The sequence below is a fragment of the Equus caballus genome, chromosome 12 (genome assembly GCF_041296265.1).
Source record: "Equus caballus isolate H_3958 breed thoroughbred chromosome 12, TB-T2T, whole genome shotgun sequence".
NCBI classification, from domain to species: Eukaryota; Metazoa; Chordata; class Mammalia; order Perissodactyla; family Equidae; genus Equus; species Equus caballus.
The window spans coordinates 47,247,706-47,267,802 of record NC_091695.1 but is presented as its reverse complement, the minus strand read 5'-3'; the positions used below and the strand labels follow the sequence as shown (position 1 = coordinate 47,267,802).

General features: G+C 54.9%; 1 protein-coding gene across 1 annotated transcript; it reads left to right on the top strand.

Moving 5' to 3' along the window:
- The first annotated feature begins 3,909 nt into the window (after nt 1-3,909).
- LOC102150477 (membrane-spanning 4-domains subfamily A member 6D) lies at nt 3,910-16,559 on the top strand. Its single transcript, XM_023654661.2, has 8 exons — nt 3,910-4,043; nt 5,290-5,434; nt 5,742-5,931; nt 7,579-7,713; nt 9,185-9,241; nt 10,684-10,884; nt 15,461-15,562; nt 16,207-16,559. Exons 3-8 carry the CDS (start codon nt 5,791-5,793, stop codon nt 16,312-16,314), a joined length of 744 nt encoding a protein of 247 aa, XP_023510429.2. The 5' UTR covers nt 3,910-4,043; nt 5,290-5,434; nt 5,742-5,790; the 3' UTR covers nt 16,315-16,559.
- The last annotated feature ends 3,538 nt before the right edge of the window (nt 16,560-20,097 follow it).

Genomic DNA, 20,097 nt, shown 5'->3' with positions numbered 1-20,097 from the left:
ATTTTGGGGGTTCCAAATAAATTTTAGCGAGTTGGCACATTCACGAATACAGAATCTGAGAATAATGATGAGGGAGTGTGTCACAGGACGCAGCAATTCCTCTTACCCAAGAGAAATAAAAGTACACTCCCATTTAAGAAAAAAGAAAAAGTGCATGAATGTTTACAGCAACTTTGTCTAGAAAAGCCAAAAATTTGAACGAAGGAAATGTCCATCCGCTTGTGAGTGGATAAACAAGTTGTGATGGATTCACAGTGTTTGGTAAGTAAAGGAACAGACGCTGGATGCATGCAGCCACTCAAATGGATCACAGAAGCAGTTTAGTGAGCTGGAGAAAGAAGAGATGGGGCTCGCAGGCGGAGTGGTGATAAAGGCCCTCACAGCAGCAGCAGCTGGCATGCGCTGGACACGCGCTCCGAGCCCGGCAGGGTTCAAAGGTCTTTGCCCATCCTCCTCACACCGGTACTACGGAGCAGACACTTCCCCCACCTGGTTTCCTGACGGGGTAGGTACCGGGCTTGTCCAAGGCCGCGTCCCAGGGAAGCAATGGAGATGCAGTTGGAACCCAAGCCGTCTGTCCTGCAGCCCACATCTCACCTCCACGCTGGACCGCCTCCTGGAGGGCCCGTGTGTAGCTGAGCCAGGAGAGCTGTGAGCTGCAGTACACAGCAATAGTTGGGATGCAGTACCAAACCGGAGTGGGGGTTCAAAGTCACATCCTCTGATATGCAAATTGAGCCGGGGAGGGTAGTCTAGCCCTGCTCCCTCCAGCCCGTCTCCTGTGTCAGCTCACGTGTGGCTTCCTCAGGGAAGCCTTCTCTGACGCCAAGTAGATGAGGGTCCCTCCTCTGGGCTCCCTCGACTTGCTTCCAGCACCTGGTCATCACGCCCCATCTACGTTGTCTCTTGACTTATCTATGCATCTGGGGAGCCCGCAGCCCCTTCATGGCAGGCACCGGTTTTGCTGCTATTTGTTTGTTCATCTCTACATCCTCAGAGTCTGGCTGCACCCGGCACGAATGTGTGTGGAATGTAAGCTAAGTTCAGTCCAAACAGACCAACGGAATCCAAGGAGAAGGGTTCTGTGGAATTGGAGGAAAAACCAAGGCTGTTAAATCATCGCAGCGTAAAAACAATGTCCTAATTACAGCTAGTCCCTGGGAGCACAGGTGGACCCGGGGAGGGACCACAGGGCTCCCCCGGGATGCTGAGACCCTCCCCAGCGCACTCCCTGCTGCTGAGGGAGGTGCGCCGGCTCGGGCATCCTGCAGCACGGAGGCGCCCGCTGGACTTTTCTCCCTTCACAGAGGCTTTCCACTCCAACACGCCCACCTCCCTGAGCTTCTTCCTGTCTTCTAGAAGCCTCTCTCACGGGGAGCTGCCACTCTTTCCACACTCATGGGAGCCCTCCTAACAGCCTGTTTGTACCAACTCCTGGGGTCCCTGCCAGGAAGTTGATCCTGCATCCTGGAGAATGCTCCCAAATTGAAGACAAACCCACTCTTATCTAACCTTAGGATCCGTCCCTGTCATCTAGAACCTTCAATAGCCAGCTCCATGGATCTCTCCGGACTTCTGCCGGTGTACACTGGCTCCTTCCTGGGGCCCTTTCTTATTAGGTCAGAAGGGCCCAGGCTGGGTTATGTTGGGATGAACCTCGTCATCAGCCTGGTGGCAGGGAGAGGAGGTGTGGGCAGATATTGGGGGATCGGGGTCACATGCTGTCTTGTAGGGTGGAGGTCTCTGCATTGTGTCCAAGCAAGGGGACAGTGTCCGCCCCCAATAGGGAGGGCCGAGCACTCTGCATGCTCAGAGGGTGCAGGGAATCTGGGGGTTCAAGATTTGGGGTGCATCACCCCGATGTCTTCATCCATGTCAGGGTCCCATTCTGTCCTAAGGTGGCTGACCCGCCAGGTGGGGAGTTCATTCTCTGGAGCTCAGCTGGCCTTTAGGCCCTGGGTCTGGACCTCAGCAGCAGCATCCTGGCTGCGGGAGGGGAGGGCCTTACATCCACCCAGTAGCCCTTGGTACCCACGCCTCTGCCCAATTGTCAATTCATCCCACGGCCTCTGGTCACATTTGACTGGATACAAAGAGCCACACGACCCCACAGTGTACAGATTTTACTCCCCCATATTCCTCAAATGCCTGATATGCTGCCCCAGCAGGACCCCACCCGCCACCAGGGAGGTTCACCCGTCATGCGTCAACGGGCCGGGGCCCTGTGTGCTCTGTGCCGCCTGCAGGCGGTGGATCCTCCTGGTCAGATGCCGTCTCAGCATTTGCTCTTTGCCGCCGCTCCTGGCGTCAGCTGCAGCATATCGGGATCCCCAGAAGCAGGCTCTGTGAGGAGGGGCTCACAGAAGCTTGGGGAGGAGGGACAGGGAACATCCCAGGGTGCTCCCATGGTGCAGAGCACGGAGGTGCCATCGGGCTGCTCACCACTCTCCCTTGACCACACTCTCTGTTGGCCTCCTCTCTCCACTGGCCCACCGCACGCCAGAGTGCTGAGCAGGTCTGGGGTCCAGGCTCCCCTCGACCCTAGAGGAATAGGCCCCCAAGCCAGGAACCTTTTGCTGGTCTCCTTTCCACGCCGAACACAGGGACGTACAGATCCTTGGCATCTAACTCATGGGATCCCAGTCCCCAATTCCCAGGGTCGGGAGTACAGAAAGAACAAGCGCTGGCAGGAAGGAGGTGCCGGGAGAGTTACCAGCTCCCCAGAGCCTGGAGACCAGACCCCGGCCTCCTCGAAGTGTCGTCTGGGCACGCAGAGAAGTTCAGGAGCCCAGGAGGTGTGCCTGAAAATGCTCAGGAGATGATGCTGCCCCACACAGTTCAGAGCCCGAGGGGAGGCCCCAGGCAGCTGGAGGCCAATTGCAAGAGAGCCGAGTGGCCTAGACCTGGGCTCAGAGGGGTATGTGGAAGTGGGCGAGTTTGGGGAAGGGCCGGCGGCTCCTTGATCTTTACGTGTGAACCAAATGCCACAGCTACAATGTGCCAGAGAGCCACCATCTAAGAATATGTACTCTTGAGTGAGCCACTCCGCTTCTGGGTTCCGTTACGCAAGAAAGGAGCAACTGTATTTCTCAGAGGTAATAACATTTTCTGAGGTGACGGGTCAGCAGGATGAACGAGGAAGGAGGTCCCACCAGAGCACGCCCAGCAGAGTACACGGGATGTGCCAATGCCCCGGGGGCTGGCAGGGGACCCAGGCTCTGGGAGTCGGGGCTCAGGACAGAAGGCAGAGCGGGAACACGCGGGTGAGGCCGGAGCATGCAGGGGACATCCTTCGGGCACCATTAGGAGTTCTGTAATTGACACAAGGCCCGTGGCAGCCACAAAATGTTTTTAAAGGTGGAGGGGGGAGGTGACATCGTCCTCTCGAGTTTGTGAAAGATGGCTCGAGTGTGAAGACCGGCTTGGGTGACCGCAGCTGTGGGTGGATGCAGAGGGGACCTCGGCAGGCTCCAGACGGTGCTCCATGACCCAGGAGGGCACAAAGACGAGGGTGGGCGGGTTTGAAAGGTGGGAGTGTGGAAGGGAGATGAGGCAGGGCGAGGAGGAGCCTACAGCTGGGTACACAGCTGTATGGAGCGGGGCGTCTGGGTCCCCGTTAAGCACGTAATGAATCTGAGACTGGGGGCTTCGGACAAGTTGTCTCACCCCACGGGTTTGAAGGACCGCCTGCATCCAAGCCCAGCCCAGTGGCTTCAGAGCCTGCAGCCGGCTCTTCTCATGTAAATTGGTTCCAGTTAGGGCCACTCATCAGTCCTAGAAGTGAGAAAAAGGAAGAGCTGATCACTTCGGGAATCCTCCCGCGTGAGAACAGCAAGTGCCACTTCCTGTGTCGCAACCAGTACCCCTGTTTCGGTTAAGGAAGAGACGGGGAGTTTCGGGGTCTAAAAGCAGAGCGGAAGGGGCTGTGACAGGACCAGCTGCAGAGGGGCTCCTGGTGAGGCCCCCGCTGGCCCGGGAGAGGAGGCCCCGCACGCCCGCCGACCTGCAGCTCAGCCGAAGCCCGCGGCGGACCCCAGGGGCAGGTAGGCATCCAGGGGGTCTTCCCCGGGCTGCGAGCCCCTCATCCTTTGGAAAGGGCACTGATGAGGGAGAGGAGAGTCTCGCTCTCTTGTCCCTGCATCTGAGGAGCTTCAGGCCTCGGGGCGGCCCCCCCTCGCCTGTCGAGCGGGCCCCTGGCAGCTCTGGGGGTCCACGATCTTGGGGCACGCCCTCTGCTTCCAGTACACATCGCAGCTTTCAGCCCACACTCAGTTTAGTTGATTCCACGGTAACTCAGCTCCATCATGTCTCTGGCCTAGTTCTAGAAACAGAGACAATTGCTGCGGGTAGAACCCTGTGAAGTGTGAGTCCTCGTGGTGCCCAAGACGGAGACCTCGATGCTCCCTGCCAGTTAGGGCAGCGCGGGGTCGACGGGGGCCTGTGGAGCCCAGACCTCCCCTTGATGAAAGAAAGCCAGGCCCACGTGTGATCTCCAGCTGCAGAGAGGGGCCACGGTGATCCCAGGGTCTCTCCTGCGTCCTGCGCTGTCTTTGGCTGTGTGTTCCTGCAGCCCCATGCTGTTCCCACCAGACTCCACCAGGCGCCTAGTTTGGGGTATGGTTCCCAGCTGTATATGTTACCCCCACCAGCCTGGAGGCCTGGGGCATCCCGCAAGCTCTGAGACAGCTGGACCAAGGGCCAGGGGGCAGAACCATCGCCTCTTCAGACAGCCGTGTGCCCTGTTCTAACTGTGCCGTCCTCGGAGGGGCCGTGCAGCGAACAGGACTAGGGACAGGCAGGGCCGAGCGCACCTGGGAGACCGCATGCCCCTGAAGGGCCGGACCACAGCCTTTGAGCCAGTGATGTTCCCAGGAGAGAAGCCAGGCCGAACCCAAATTTTCCCAAATCTTAGTCTGTGTCGCCCGCGTGCAGCCCCATGTCAAGGCTGCAGGATAACTGCGGCTGACGGGACTCATCAGCGTGAGAACTCGACATGACGATACTCGCTATTGCTAATCACTTATCGCACGTAATTACTGTATGTAAACTACATTTACGGCATAATTGCTAACATTTGTTGCACATTTATTACTGCCGCGTGCTGTGCCAGGTGCTTATGTTCTGAGCGTGTTATTAGTTCAGAACCAACAACTTAGACTCTCCGCTTGTGAGTGTCACCGGGTGTTGGCATCAGCACCAGCAGAGCACAGAGCCTTGTACACTGTGGGAGCCTGGAAAACTCTGATGTCAATTGTTAGTTTTACTAATAAGAATTCCTATTCTCCTTAGGGCCACAGAAGCAGTCAGAGCTAAGGCGACGTCCTGAAGGGGGCGGGCCTCGCCCAAGAAAGGGAAGGACACCGGACCTTGGGAGGCATTGGATCTCATTCCTGGCTGAGGCCAAGGGGAGTGTATTCCTGTCCTGTTCGTGGAGGTGAGGGCTGGGGGCGACCAGGGGAAGCGGAGAGAGAGGGACCTAGAGGGAGCAGCCACAGGCCGGCTCGGGCTGGCATCTTTGCCTCTGATGCTCCTCTGGGTCTGGCTCTGCCGTCCGGGGAACTCTGGTTACCAAGAGGCGTCGACGGTGTCGAGTCCCCCGCGAGAATGCTCACCATCCTGCAATGTGAGGTACCCACTCTTTTCCCAGGTCCCGTCCCAAAACCCGGGTCACCCCTAGATTAAAGGAGGGTTCTGGGCCCTACCCGGGGAGATCTGAAATGTGGGAGGTTTGCCATTTTAAGGTCCAGTTGGAGCCAGAAAGAGGTCCCTGCCTCTTCCAGTGGCAGGAGCATGCTGTCCTACACTGTGCCCGGTGAGAACACTACGGTCCTTCTACCGGGGGGCTCACTCGTGCCCCACCCAGAGGAACTGGAGCCTCCCGACCAGGACGACAGGAAAAAAGGTCTGAAGAATGAGGCCAAAGTGCTTGGGGTAAGTGCAGCTGCACACAGGGGACGGGCTGAGTGCAGGTGACAAGTCCACGGGCGGGGTGGAGACTTCCGTGTCACTGCGGGGCCCCAGGCTGCTCTGGAGGCTGGGGGAGAGGAGTCCTCTGAGACCACCCAAGGCCTTCTCCTTGGGAAAGCAGGAGATGTCCCAGTTTGCGTTCCCAGGGAGTGTTCACCTGAGCTTGATTTACGAAACTTGGCTTTCTTAACTCATTTTAAATGAGCGACTGGGTGATAATATACTTGCATACACCTTATTTTGGGGGTGCTCAAAAATCTGTTAAAAACTCTTCTAGATTTTACTTCCCAGGGAAGTTCTTTCTGAAAATTATAGAAACTTCATCCCCCTGCTCACCCCTTTTGAAAACGTTAACCATTTTGAAAACAGATTGGACATTTGCGCTTTGTCTGACTTCCAATGAGATCTCTGTTGTAATCCACGATTCCTCAACAAGAAGCCGCTCCACTTCATGACTGAAGGGAGGCAACGGGGGGGCGGGGACGGGGCAAGCGGCTGCAGAGGCCAGGGGCGGGGCTCCTGATGCCTGGTACCTCCTCAGTGCCTCCCTGACCACACAGGCTGCTACAGCTCCCTCAGTCTCACCATGTATCTGTCTCACCTTGGGTTGAAAAGAGCTTGCTTGCTGAGTCAGTCTTGAGGTCCATTAAGAGACTCCCTTCTCACAACACCTGAGAAATTGCTTGGTACATGTTATATGAGCGTAAAAACTTGTGGTGGAATTATTCCGGGGCTGATTCAGACAGTCCGCTTCATAGCCCTGTCATAGCTCCTGGGGTCCCTCTCAGCTAGGGAGCCATGCCCTGAGCAGAAGTCCATGTGTCCATTCATCTGGCAGAAGGTGGGGACCAGCTCCCACACCACCAGCTGTCTTGGAGGCACATCCGTGTCACAGAAGGGAGGAGGGGAGAAGCCGGAAGGAAGCAGAGAGCGTGGGCAGCCTGCGGGCTGGGTTCCAGGGCTCTCGCTGGAAACCCGGTCCCTTCCACCCAGGGCCGAGAGGCAGGAACACCATGCGTTTCCCTGCGCCCTCATCGGGGCCAGTGATGGGCAGGGCCGGGCAGCACACCATCCACGCTGGCTTTCCAAACCCCCAGAGTTCTACACAGTGTGCTGGGGTCACACCGAGAGCTCTGAGCGGGCCTGCCCTTAACTGGCTTACCCAGCGAGTCCGTTCCTCAGGCTGAAATAACACAGGACACAAACCGGGTGGCTTGAAGACAACAGAAACATAATCTGTCCCAGTTCTGGAGGCTACGAGCCGAGCATCGGGCTCCGCAGGGCTGTGAGCTCTCCTAGTCCTGGGGCTGCACGGGCTCCTTGCTCACAGCCGCGGGACTCCAGTCCCCGTCTCCGACTTCTCGCGCCCTTCCCTCTGCGTCTGTCTCTCTGTCTCTCCTCTTCTTGTAACCACATCAGTCACGTTGGATTAAGGGCCCACCCTACCCCACTGGGAGCTCACCTTCACTCACATCTCAGTTACACCTGCAAAACCTCTCTTTCCCAACAAGGCCACATTTCCCAGTTCTGGGGTGGAGGGCTCAGACGTAGACTTTGGGGGGACGCATTCAACCCGCAACACCAGGTAAGCCTTTCTCTCTCCCCCCTCAGACCATCCAGATCCTCTCAGGGGCCATGATTATGAGCCTGGGGGTCCTTCTGCTGTGGACTTCCTTCCCCCGTCACTTCAGCCCGGTTATCGTAACCTTGGTGTCGTCTGGATACCCGTTTGTTGGTGCCAAGTGTGTGAGTCCCGTGGGCACTCGTGGGAGGGTGGGTCCCTGGGAGGGGGGGGAGCGCGGGCTCAGTCTGGTCTGCTCACCTGTCACCTGGCAGTGTCCGTTATTTGGAAAGCAGAGATGCAGGTGTGGAATCTGCTTTGGGGCTGACGGGCCAGAAGTGGGAGGAGCCCAGGGAGGGTGGAAATGACTCTGCCAGTGGGAACAGCATCGACTTGCTGGCTCAGAGATCAGTTCTTCTGAAAATCATCATACTGTTGTCCTCTAGGCCTCTGGGAGTTCAGCAGCTTTTCTCTGGGGTGACCATATAATCTGTAGAGCCAACAGGGACACTAGTAAACATAAAAGAAGGTGCTATTAATAATAATGCTGTGACAAGAAGAACACCCGGACTGTCCTTGGCAGCCGGGACGTAGGGTCACCCTACTCCTTTCCAAGTTCAGGAGAAGCCTGGCGTGGGAGGGGGATAGGAAGGCCCCCCAGATGTGATCAGTGAGGAACAGCGAGACCCAGGCACACGGGCCGAGTGACCCAGATATGGGCAGCACACACCGGCCGAGTGGCCAGGCCGGTGGTTGGCAGCTGTGGGACCAGTGGACCCCACGCTAAACGTGAAAAGATGGCCCTGATTGCTAGAAGCTCTACCTGCTGCTGTCCATCTCCAGAAGCCCTTCTGGAGAGTTCTGCTTCAGACCCACCTGGGAGTTCTGAGTCATCCTGATGCCCCCGGGGTCAACAAGCTTCAGGGGAGATGTGAACGCCCCTTTCCCACAGCCTAGAGCCTGGCCACGCCTCGCCCCGCCTGTCGTGCCGGAGGTGACTTTGGCACTCTCCCTGGGCTGCTGCCCAGCGTGCCTGCCCGCTCCCCGGGGGCTCCTTCTGCTAGGACTCCTGGGACAACTTTTTGCTTCCATCTTGCCACAAAGTTCCGCTGCATAATTTGGTTGTTACAGCTCCTTAGAAATTACCCCATTCCCCTAAACCCGTCTTTTTCTCTGATGACCCAGAATCAAACACTTTGATCCAGCTTTTTGCGAGGCCCTGCAGGTTCCTCTCCCCCGGGCTCTGTTTTCCTTCTGTTCTTGACTCTCATCTACCAGAGCCCACGGAGCCCACAATCCTTCCCCACAAGGCCCTGTAACGCTCAGCAGCCCTCCCGCCGTGGAAAAGCCTCGCTCCCAGAGAAAGCCCTGGACCCTAAGCCCCTTCGCCCCGGAGGCACGTTGTCTCCGAGCGGTCTCAAGTCCTCATGGGATTTTTTGGGATTTCTTCGTCCTCCTGTGTCACCTGCCTTTCCCCACTTGTTCTGTAAGCCCCTATGGACCTGGATGTGACCCAGGACCCAATGTCCCTGATGCCTTCAGTCCTACAAGGATGTTCCTGGAGGTGACCAAGGACATGACGGCTTGGTGGTAAGGACATCAGGGCTGCCTCTCTGCATAGAAACTGACCTGACTATTTTCCTCTTTTCTGAGTAGTTTATCATTTCTGGATTGCTATGTATCATCTTGGAAAAAAGATCAACTAAACGTTTGGTGAGTATGGGGCCAGCGGCAGCTCACTTCTTCCTGGGAAATTCGGAGGGCACCCCTCCCAGTTACTCTCTCATGCTTTCACATGAAGGAACGGACCCCCGGGTCAGCTACAGGCGCCCTTGGCCAGCGCCTGGTCAGCACCCGCTGGTTTCTGGGGCTCCTTTCATGATCCCTGTTCTGTAACCAGCACCGAGCCTCGACAGGCTCTGACTGGCTCCACGGAGAAATCCTGTCCAGTCATGACACCATTTGGTGCCAGCTGGCTGCCCGGATCCAGGTCCTTGGTAACCACAGGCTAAAGAGGTGGTGGGGTACTTGCTGTGTGCCACCACTGGGCAAGAAAATCTGAGACCACCAGAAATGCCCCTCCCTCAAGATGAAGCCAGAGCGGAGTCTGTGTGGGCTGGAGGAGAAAATGTTCTGGCTGAGACCAGTGTTGGTCACTGGTGGTGGCCAGAGGCATGGCCACCTGCATTCTCATGTTTCCGGGTCAGACAAGGATGGAGTGGAGGGTGGCAGGCCAGCTTTTAGTGACAGGGGACAACTGCGATCTGCAAAGTTTCCCCTTTTCCTCGAGAGGGATGGTGGGGGGAAAGCTGGGTGCATCAGAGGGCTTCCTGGGAAACTGAGTCCGAACGACCTGAGTCTAGAATGCAGGCTTCCTGCGCCAGCCCCTCCTCTGGGCCCACGCCGGGGTCCAGCTACAAACGTCCACGTGGGGCCCAGAGTGGCCCTCCCGTGCCTGCCTGCAGAGGCACGTCTCTCACGTGCTTCTGGTTTGTGCAGGGGAAGGGATGGAAAGAACCAGGGGAGTCCCAGTTCTGCTGGATCCCCACGTGGCTGATGCTGCTTTGGGGTGTCTGTTGGGGTTGGGTGGGAAAGCCCCTCTGTCTCTAGCCCTGCGTGGGGGATCCTGCAGGCCAAGCCGGGGTGATGTTACAGAATATGTCATGCACCCATGTGACACCAGCCCAGCCTCGGGCCGGGGTCCGGAGGCCTCCTGCTGGGCTCAGGGTAGATGGGGGAGGAGGGGGCCTCTTCAGGGCACCTGGGTGGCTCAGGGGGAAGCCAGAGGGGGGCCTGGGGGAGTAGGGCAGCAGTGATTTACCCAGCATACGAGCATTTCAGTATTTTAACTACTCGGTCAGTACGGCCCAGCCGGACATCAGTCAGGTATGTGTCTCCAACCAGTCCTGCCCGGTCCCGTCTGTTTCCCCCAGAAGCGTGCGCTTCATTCTCGAATTCACACGTTCTGCCAGCATTTTCCCGCTGGGCTCGGGAGCTCTGTCGGAGGATGGAAGATAACCAGAAACAAATTCTATCACCTAGACCCGTCCCGCAGTGACCCTTACATGGAACCATCCTTGCCATCCCACGGGAACGTGGTACCCCAAAGGCGCGTGCCCCGGGGGCAGACACCCTGACCCACAATTCCCCCGCAGGCCTGGACCAGCCTGGTCACCAGCCTTCTGAGTCTCCTGGGCACTTTTGTGGGGTTCGTCGTCATCCTCCTCAGCCTGGCAGTGGGGTTCACCGCCTTGGGACAGTGCAAACTGGACGTGGGGTCCAGGCAGACGCCCCAGGACAACTTCCCTTCAAGAGGCAGGACCGCTGACTGCGCCTTCGCTGGCTCCAGTCTGCTGGTGAGTATGTTTGGATGGAATATTTCAGGCTGGTGAAATCTTTGAGGTTCTCCGCTTCCTGTCGGCTGTGCTTTCTTCTGGGGGGTGACCCGGGGGAAAAGGCTGGAAAGAGGCAGAGGAAAGGAGCTTGTACACTGAGGAAGCACGGGTGTTCAGTGGATCGTGCTGGAAGAGCTGTTCTGAGTAGTTTAATGCCAAACAGGCCGAAGTTGCAAATAGATCCTCGTCCACTTGGTTTGTGCTTAAGCTCCTTCATAACCACACCAAGCTAGCTGCGTGAGTCTCAAAGGATGGATGTATCTGAATAAGAACTGGCGCCTGGGGCAACGAATGGCTCAAAAAAAAGCCAAGGGCTCAGGGAGATGTTAGGGATCTGCCCGGGAGAGGTGGCCTTGGGCTCAACAGGACGAGAACCAGAAGCCGGGGCAGAGAGGGAACAAATCCTCCACATGCACCGGGGTGCACGGTGATGGCCAAAAGCAAAGCATCAGAAATCCAGAAAGAGCAAAATTAAAACCACCGAATCAATAAATAGGATTTACTAAGCGTGTATTGTGCATATAAGGACAGTTTGCACACTGGGAGCTTTCCAAAACAAAAACTGACACCAAGCTCAGGGACGTGACATCACAAGATGTCTTATAAAGTGAAAACGAGGACGTTGTTAAGCTTCACAAGGATCGGCTGTTACAATGGGAGCTTCCAGAGGGCAGGGAATTGGTTAAAAGTGATAACAGGGGCCAATCCGTGGCTGAGTGGTTAAGTTCGCACGTTCTGCTTGGGAGGCCCAGGTTTTCACAGGTTCGGATCCTGGGTGTGGACCTAGCACCGCTCATCAAGCCACGCTGAGGTGGCGCCCCACATAGCAGAGTCAGAAGGACCTACAGCTATGTACTGGGGGCTTTGGAGAGAAGGAAAAAAAAGAAAGAGGAAGCTTAGCAACAGATGTCAGCTCAGGGCCAATCTTAAAAAAAAAAAAGTGATTAGCATTTTTAGGAAGATGACTTGAATTTCTCGTATGATTGGCAGAGGCATTTACAAGAAATAACCAAAGTTAAGTTTCACTCATGTTCATGAAACAAGCTAGATTTAGTTTTTCTTATGGCTTCCATGGTTTTGTCTGCTCGGGAAATTGTCTGATCTGGTCTCCATTTTGTGTTAATTGCAACAACACCCGCCCCGCCCCCCCCACGTTTGGTCATTCTCTCAGCAACTTGAGGGTCTGACCACTTACTAGTGTTCCTTTCGGTTACCGCTATCGATGTCGCCAGGCTGGAGAATCACATATGTGCTGTTTCCAATAGCTGAGTCACCAGGACCGAGGGTCATGCGACCAACAGTTGATTGTCATCAGGCCCATGGCGGTCAGAGCCTTGAGTTCCTCAGGCTGTCTAGTGCAATGGGTAGCGTTTGATGTGTGAGTGGCTGCCGAAAGGCATTTAAACCCTTTGAGAGGAGATAAGGCACAAGAGAGGTTCATGGGACGGCTAAAAGGAGAATAATAGCCAAGGATTAAAAAATTCCCCGGAGAAGTATGCCCAGGAGCCAAGATTTAACCAGCCAAACAACTCAAGTGCGTTCTAATCACATTCAGGCTTTACTTCTTTCAGTTAATCTACATTTTTCAGGGTTATTTACATAGGCATAACATATGGATTAGCTGTCACACATCCTCATAATTACTGAGGAGAGGATGGGCATGAAGATGTTGCATTTCAAAAAGCAACGTTGCAGGTGAGCTTCCATCTAAATTAGGTCTCTATATGATGTGAGGGGTCAGGTATTTTAATTAGGGAACTTCTATGGAAACCAAAGAAAAAGATGAATAGTTTGAGCAAATTATAAATTCAGTTTCTCAGTTTGGAGAGCGGCTAGTTGAGAAAATGTCCAGATCTGCGTTTGAAGCATCTTCAGTTGGTGGAATGAGGATGGCAGTTTTAATCTGATGGATTTTCCTGGTTTGTGGTTTGACGATCTCTGGTGATGGCATCCAGGGTTCTGTGGAACTTTCTTGAGTGGCCCATACAGCACCGGGCATGCAGGTTGTCCCTAAGTGATCTATTGTGACGATTTCTCTGAAGTTTCTAAGCAGATAATAGAACCTAGAAGACAATGAACAAGACAAGACTAGGATCTGATAATTAAGTACACTATAGTCTTCTACCAAAATATAATTTCTCATGGTCATCCAATTTTTATCAAAGATATTTTCAGCGAAACCAATTTGTAAAATAATTCTAGCCTTATTAAACTTGGATTAATTATTTACGTAAACGTGTAAGAATAGTCATTCGATGCGCAATCTCAAAGATGACATTTCAGTCCAAGCTTTGGTAATACGCAAGGGACATTAGTGGCTCCATAAAGTCGACCTCAGTTCTTTAAAACTGCCTGGTAATGAGGAATCTCGGACTAGACCTTTCAAAGTCTCTTTCTGTTGAGAAGCCAAGTTAAGGACGTGTCCGATTGCGTCCTGTTACAAGGAGAGCAGATCCTGACTGAGCTTACGTAAATACATATATTTCCATGAAAAGTAAGAATATTTAATGACAGTTTCTGAATACTGGGGGAATCAGACAGGGAGAAAAAGATAAAAGTCTCAACTTCTGTTTACAAAAGTGACCTGTATCAAAATGATCTAAGTTATAGACAGCTTGAAAGATAGGAGAAAGGGTCTTTAAACCTGGAAAACAAACATTAAAGAGCCAGCAATGTTTTCAACGAAGTCAGAGAAATTATAATCACCTCCATCAGTTCATTCAGTCTCCTGTAATTAATTCTTGTTTCGCTCCATCTTGGGTTAGTAGCTTTATCAAGGAATTTTCCATTAGAGTTTTAGAAATTCTTACCCAGTTCAGCGTTATGGTCTTAAAGTTATCAGAATCCTGCCTCCTAGAACCCTTGTCAGGGTCTTTCCCGTGAATCTCCTTGAAGATGAAGCATTTTTGCCAGAAGCTGATTGTAGTTGACTATTTGTGACTTATCAAGAAGCTTCAAGGAGGTACAATAAAGTTGGAGCACTCAAAGTGCAAAGAGAGCAGAAATCGGGGGAAAAATAGAGACGGGCTTTTTTACATCTTTATTAGCGAGTAGAATTTTACGGAAATGATGGAGTGTGGTGTTGCCTTCCTGAGTCTATCAGAGAAAGGCTTCCAGCCGGTAAACTCAGGGGCACAGGCACAGATCCACAGGACACTGAGGAGAGGAGAGCAGGTCAGGAGGATCAAGGTTTCCATCCGGCAGCTTGAGAGGGAGGGGAGGCCCCAGGAGGCAGCGAGCTGGGCGAGATGAGCACAAAGACTTGGACCCACCGCAATCCCTGGCTCAGGCCGGCCCCCAGGTGATGACGCCAGCGATAACGGGAGCTGCTGGGGGCTGGATGCGCAGAGCGGTTTGGTCGAGGTCTGTGTAGGGGATGAAAGGTAAGCTTGTGAGGAATCAAGCTGAGCTCACTTGCTCAGAATTTTCTCAGGGGGGAGCAGGCCAGCAGCATCCCCCTCCCACTTGGTCCTTGAATTCATTCCCTGGGGCGGCCATAACAAACGACCTCATGCAGAGCAGCTGAAAACAACAGAAATTCAGCCTCTCCTGGTTCTGGAGGCCAGAAGCCTGAACTCAAGGTGTGTCAGGGCCTCGCTCCCTCCAAAGGCTCCAGGGGAGGGTGCTTCCTGCCTCTTTCAGCTTCCGGGGCGCCAGGCCCCCAGATTCCTGGGCTTGTGGCCACATCACTCCAACCTCTGCCCCCAATGTCACCTGACCTTCTCCTCTGTGTGTCTGCGTCCTCTTCCCTTCCTATAAGAACACCTGTCATTGCCTTTAGAGCTCCCCCTAAACCCCAGATGACCTCATCTCCAGATCCTTAATTAATTAGCTCTACAAAGACCCTATTTCCAAATAAGGTCACATTCTGAGCTTCCGAGTGGACACAGATTTGGGGGACACTATGCAACCCACTAGTCAGGTCAGCATAAATGAATTCGATGTTCTGCACACGTGTGGCCTGACCTGTTCTACCTGGCGGCCCTTGCTTGGAAGAAGGTGACCAAGGGCAGTGGAGTTGTCTGATTCGTTCTCCGCATGGGTATGCCCTGGGGCAGGGGGGCGGCGTGGGCATTGGCAGCTATGCCAGCCAATCGCTTCAAGTAGTTGCTGTGCCCCTTGCTGCCGAGGGGTGAGGACAGGTAGAGGGTGCTGACAAAGGTCTCCTGCACCCTCCACCTCTGGGGACCTGAGGGGTGAGCGTCAATGTCCCCATTTTACAGACAGGACACTGAGACCCGGACAAGTAAAGACACTCACTTGGGGAGGCTCTGCTCTACCCTGGGTGCCACCTGCCGCCCCGCCCACCCTGGAAACCAGGGCTTGACCCTGTCTCCCAGGGGTCACGAACAGGTGGGGTCAGGTGGACAGCGAGCAGACTAGACGATGCCAACCCCCAAGCAGGAGTGGGTGGTCCTCTTTGCTGGGTGGTGTTGCAAGGCTCTCTGAGGTTCCAGGCGGCCCGCAGCCCTCCGGCCACCCCAGGAGACAGAGGGCTGCTTGGTCCGAGCACCCACCTATGCGTGCTGCATTCCAGGGGGTGCTCTCGGTGATGCTCCTCTTCACGGTGTTGGAGCTTGGTGTCGCCGTCCCGTCTTCCATCCTCTGGTGGAAACAGGCCCGGTCAAGCATCCCTGGGGTGAGTCCCCTGGGGCTCAGGGACCTGGGACTCAAGTGGCAGTACAGGTAGAGGTCACAGGACCACCGTGGCAGGTGGCACTGAGGTGGACCCGTGAATGTGGCTCCAGCTGAGAGGGAGGCAGCTGCTGGAGGGCAGGACGGCAAGAGAGCGGGGGTCGGTGTTGGGGAGACCGCTGATTAGGACCTGGTCAGACCTAGAAAGCAGTTGTGCAACCCACTCACTTAGCAGAAAGGGAAACTGAGGCTCCCGAAGCTAGATGACTTACCTGACACCCAAGGCACCTGAGCTGAGATGAGGATGAGGCGCCATTTCCCCCTCTGCAGCCCACCTCCAAGGCCAAGGGCAGCGGACCAGCTTCGAGAGGATTTTCTCCTTCTGGAATCTTCCTTCCTCCACTTCGCACTTGTTATAAACACTTTAACATCCTCCCTTACACACGAGAGCAAAACATACTCAGACCAAATTCCCCAGCTCAACCATGGATTGGCTGGTTGGAGATTTTCTTAAGGGACAACATGCCCCACAGCAGGGTGGGGGAACTGTGGCCTCGGGAGGGGCTGGGTGGCGGGGCAGAGAGAGGAACAGGGCAGAAGCTCAGAACTCAGAGTCAGGTGCCTGTCGACGTTCTCTGCCTTCTCCAGATCGTGCGTTTCCTGGCTCAGAGCGACACAGTTGTCACCAACATGCTCGCAAGAGCATCTGCTGATCCTGATCCTCATCCCGGATTTGAAGAACAGGTGACCTCTTAGGAGAGAGAGAATGAAAGAGACGGAATGAGACAATGAGAGACGGAGAGAGAGACAGAGACAGAGAGTTACGGTGACCTGTGAAGACCAGCATCCCTGGAGAGGGAGAGTAGATCTCACTGAAAACCTGGGCCCGTGGTCCCCTAAGGAATTTATAAACAGGCTTGTCTTCTTCTAAGCGAATGTTTGTTTCGCGTGGGTCCCCTGGTTGCCTCACGATGATTCAAATAAAGCACACGCATGACCAACCTCTCAGGCCACCGGCTGTAGATGGGCCAGGGTGGCCCCCATGCAGCCAGGCGGCATGGTCATCACATCGACCATGAATCGGTTCCTGGGGCTGGTGCTGGGGTCCCTGCCTGAGTGGTCAGTTGTCTGCAGGGCTCCGCTGAATGAGCACACAACCCCGCCACGTGTTATCTCCATACTTCACCTGGTGACGTGCATGGGGAAGATTTGGATTAGATTTAGGAACTGAGATCAGATGCTAAGATACTGAGGGACTCCCGCTACGTGCCGCACAGTGTACAAAATGCCAGATTTTCAAAGTCAAGCCTTGCCCTAAATGAGCCTAGTGGGGGACACACGGGGATGATGCAACTTTAGTACTATATGAGGGTGTTTTCCAAACGGCAGATTATAACCCATTAGGGGATCATGAAATCAATATATTGGATCAAGAAAAGCATTAATGGAAAATAAGATAAAATGACTGAGTGTAACACGGTGAGTGTAGTGTATGTATCTGAGCATAACGGAGCAAAGTAGGAAGGACGGGACTTGGGGCAGGCAGACAGAACGCATCTCTGAATTACTGGGCTGAGGTGTACAACCTATTTAAAGTGGCTGGTGGTCAGATTTTACGATTCAGTTCATTAAGGCAAACCCTGTAGGGGAGTGAACATGGCACCACCCAGATCCCTCTCCGGGATGAGGGAATTTTCTCCCCATTGCAGGGGGTGCCGCCTGCTGGAAGCCCTCAGCCGTCAGCCCCTTTGAGACACCTGCAGTGGGAGAGAGTGCCACCCAGGGTGGTGCCCCCTCTCTAGGCAGCCTGCATGCCCCCCTGGGGTGGAGGGTCTGGTCCTCTTGCTCTAACTCAAGACACCTTGGAATGGTCACCCCAGCTTCCGAGCTGCCCACAGCTGTGGCCTTCACCGAGACTGCGGGACTTCTGCTCTCCGGCCGCCCCAGCCCGTTACCCCAGGAGCACCCTGGGCGGACTTCCTCCTTCCCCGGCGATCCCGATATGCTGCAGCTGACGCCATGAGTGGAGGCAAAGAGCAAATGCTGAGACGGCATCTGGACCAGGAGGATCCACCGCCTGCAGGCGGCACAGAGCACACAGGGCCCCGGCCCGTTGACGCGTGACGGGTGAACCTCCCTGATGCTGGGTGGGGTCCTGCTGGGGCAGCATATCAGGCATTTGAGGAATATGGGGGAGTAAAATCTGTACACTGTGGGGTCGCGTGGCTCTTTGTATCCAGTCAAATGTGACCAGAGGCTGTGGGATGAGTTGACAATTGGACAGAGGTGTGGGTACCAAGGGCTACTGGGTGGATGTAAGGCCCTCCCCTCCCGCAGCCAGGATGCTGCTGCTGAGGTCCAGACCCAGGGCCTAAAGGCCAGATGAGCTCCAGAGAATGACCTCCCCACCTGGTGGGTCAGCCACCTTAGGACAGAATGGGACCCTGACGTGGAGGAGGACATCGGGGTGATGCACCCCAAATCTTGAACCCCCAATTCCCTGCACCCTCTGAGCATGCAGAGTGCTCAGCCCTCCCTATTGGGGGCGGGCACTGTCCCCTTGCTTGGACACAATGCAGGGACCTCCACCCCACAAGACAGCATGTGACCCCGATCCCCCAATATCTTCCCACAGCTCCTCTCCCCGCCACCAGGCTGATGACGAGGTTTGTCCCAACATAACCCAGCCTGGGGCCTTCTGACCTAATAAGGAAGAGCCCCAGGAAGGAGCCCACGTACACCGGCAGAAGTCCGGAGAGATCCATGGAGCTGGCTATTCAAGGTTCTAGGTGACAGGGACGGATCCTAAGGTTAGATAAGAGTGGGTTTGTCTTCAACTTGGGAGCATTCTCCAGGATGCAGGATCAACTTCCTGGCAGGGACCCCAGGAGTTGGTACAAACAGGCTGTTAGGAGGGTCCCATGAGCGTGCAAAGAGTGGCAGCTCCCTGTGAGAGAGGCTCCCAGAAGACAGGAAGAAGCTCAGGGAGGTGGGCGTGTTGGAGTGGAAAGCCTCTGTGAAGGGAGAAAAGTCCAGCGGGCGCCTCCGTGCTGCAGGATGCCCGAGCCGGCGCATCTCCCTCAGCAGCAGAGAGTGCCCTGGGGAGGGTCTCAGCATCCCGGGGGACCCTCCCTGGTCCGCCTGTGCTCCCAGGGATGAGCTGTAATTAGCACATTGTTTTCACGCTGCCATGATCTAAGAGCCTTGGTTTTTCCTCCAACTCCACAGGACCCTTCTCCTTGGATTCCGTTGGTCTCTTTGGACTGAACTTAGCTTACATTCCACACACATTCGTGCCGGGTCCAGCCAGACTCTGAGGATGTAGAGATGAACAAACAAATAGCAGCAAAACCGGTGCCTGCCATGAAGGGGCTGCGGGCTCCCCAGATGCATAGATAAGTCAAGAGACAACGTAGATGGGGCGTGATGACCAGGTGCTGGAAGCAAGTCGAGGGAGCCCAGAGGAGGGACCCTCATCTACTTGGCGTCAGAGAAGGCTTCCCTGAGGAAGCCACACGTGAGCTGACACAGGAGACGGGCTGGAGGGAGCAGGGCTAGACTACCCTCCCCGGCTCAATTTGCGTATCAGAGGATGTGACTTTGAACCCTCACTCCTGTTTGGTACTGCATCCCAACTATTGCTGTGTACTGCAGCTCACAGCTCTCCTGGCTCAGCTACACACGGGCCCTCCAGGTGGGGGTCCAGCGCGGAGGTGAGATGTGGGCTGCAGGACAGACGGCTTGGGTTCCAACTGCATCTCCATTGCTTCCCTGGGACGTGGCCTTGGACAAGCCCAGTACCTACCCCGTCAGGAAACCAGGTGGGGGAAGTGTCTGCTCCGTAGTACCGGTGTGAGGAGGATGGGCAAAGACCTTTGAACCCTGCCGGGCTCGGAGCGCGTGTCCAGCGCATGCCAGCTGCTGCTGCTGTGAGGGCCTTTATCACCACTCGGCCTGCGAGCCCCATCTCTTCTTTCTCCAGCTCACTAAACTGCTTCTGTGATCCATTTGAGTGGCTGCACGCATCCAGCGTCTGTTCCTTTACTTACCAAACACTGTGAATCCATCACAACTTGTTTATCCACTCACAAGCGGATGGACATTTCCTTCGTTCAAATTTTTGGCTTTTCTAGACAAAGTTGCTGTAAACATTCATGCACTTTTTTTCTTTTTCTTAAATGGGAGTGTACTTTTATTTCTCTTGGGTAAGAGGAATTGCTGGGTCCTGTGACACACTCCATCATCATTATTCTCAGATTCCGTATTCGTGAGTTTGCCAACTCGCTAAAATTTATTCGGAACCCCCAAAATCAATACTCAAGATGATTTCACAGGTATTCACGGACGCGCACAGAGGGACGAAAAATTCAAGTTGCCCGATGAGAGTGTTCCAGCTGAGGCTGCCCAGGGCAACGCTCTGCCTTCTTGTTTCAGTTCATGCTGTCAACAGGTGTCCTTTGTGCTGTCTCCTCAGTGCCACAATTTTCACATTTTTGTGGTTTTTGTTGGCGATTCACCAGCTTAACTGGTGCCCCTGCA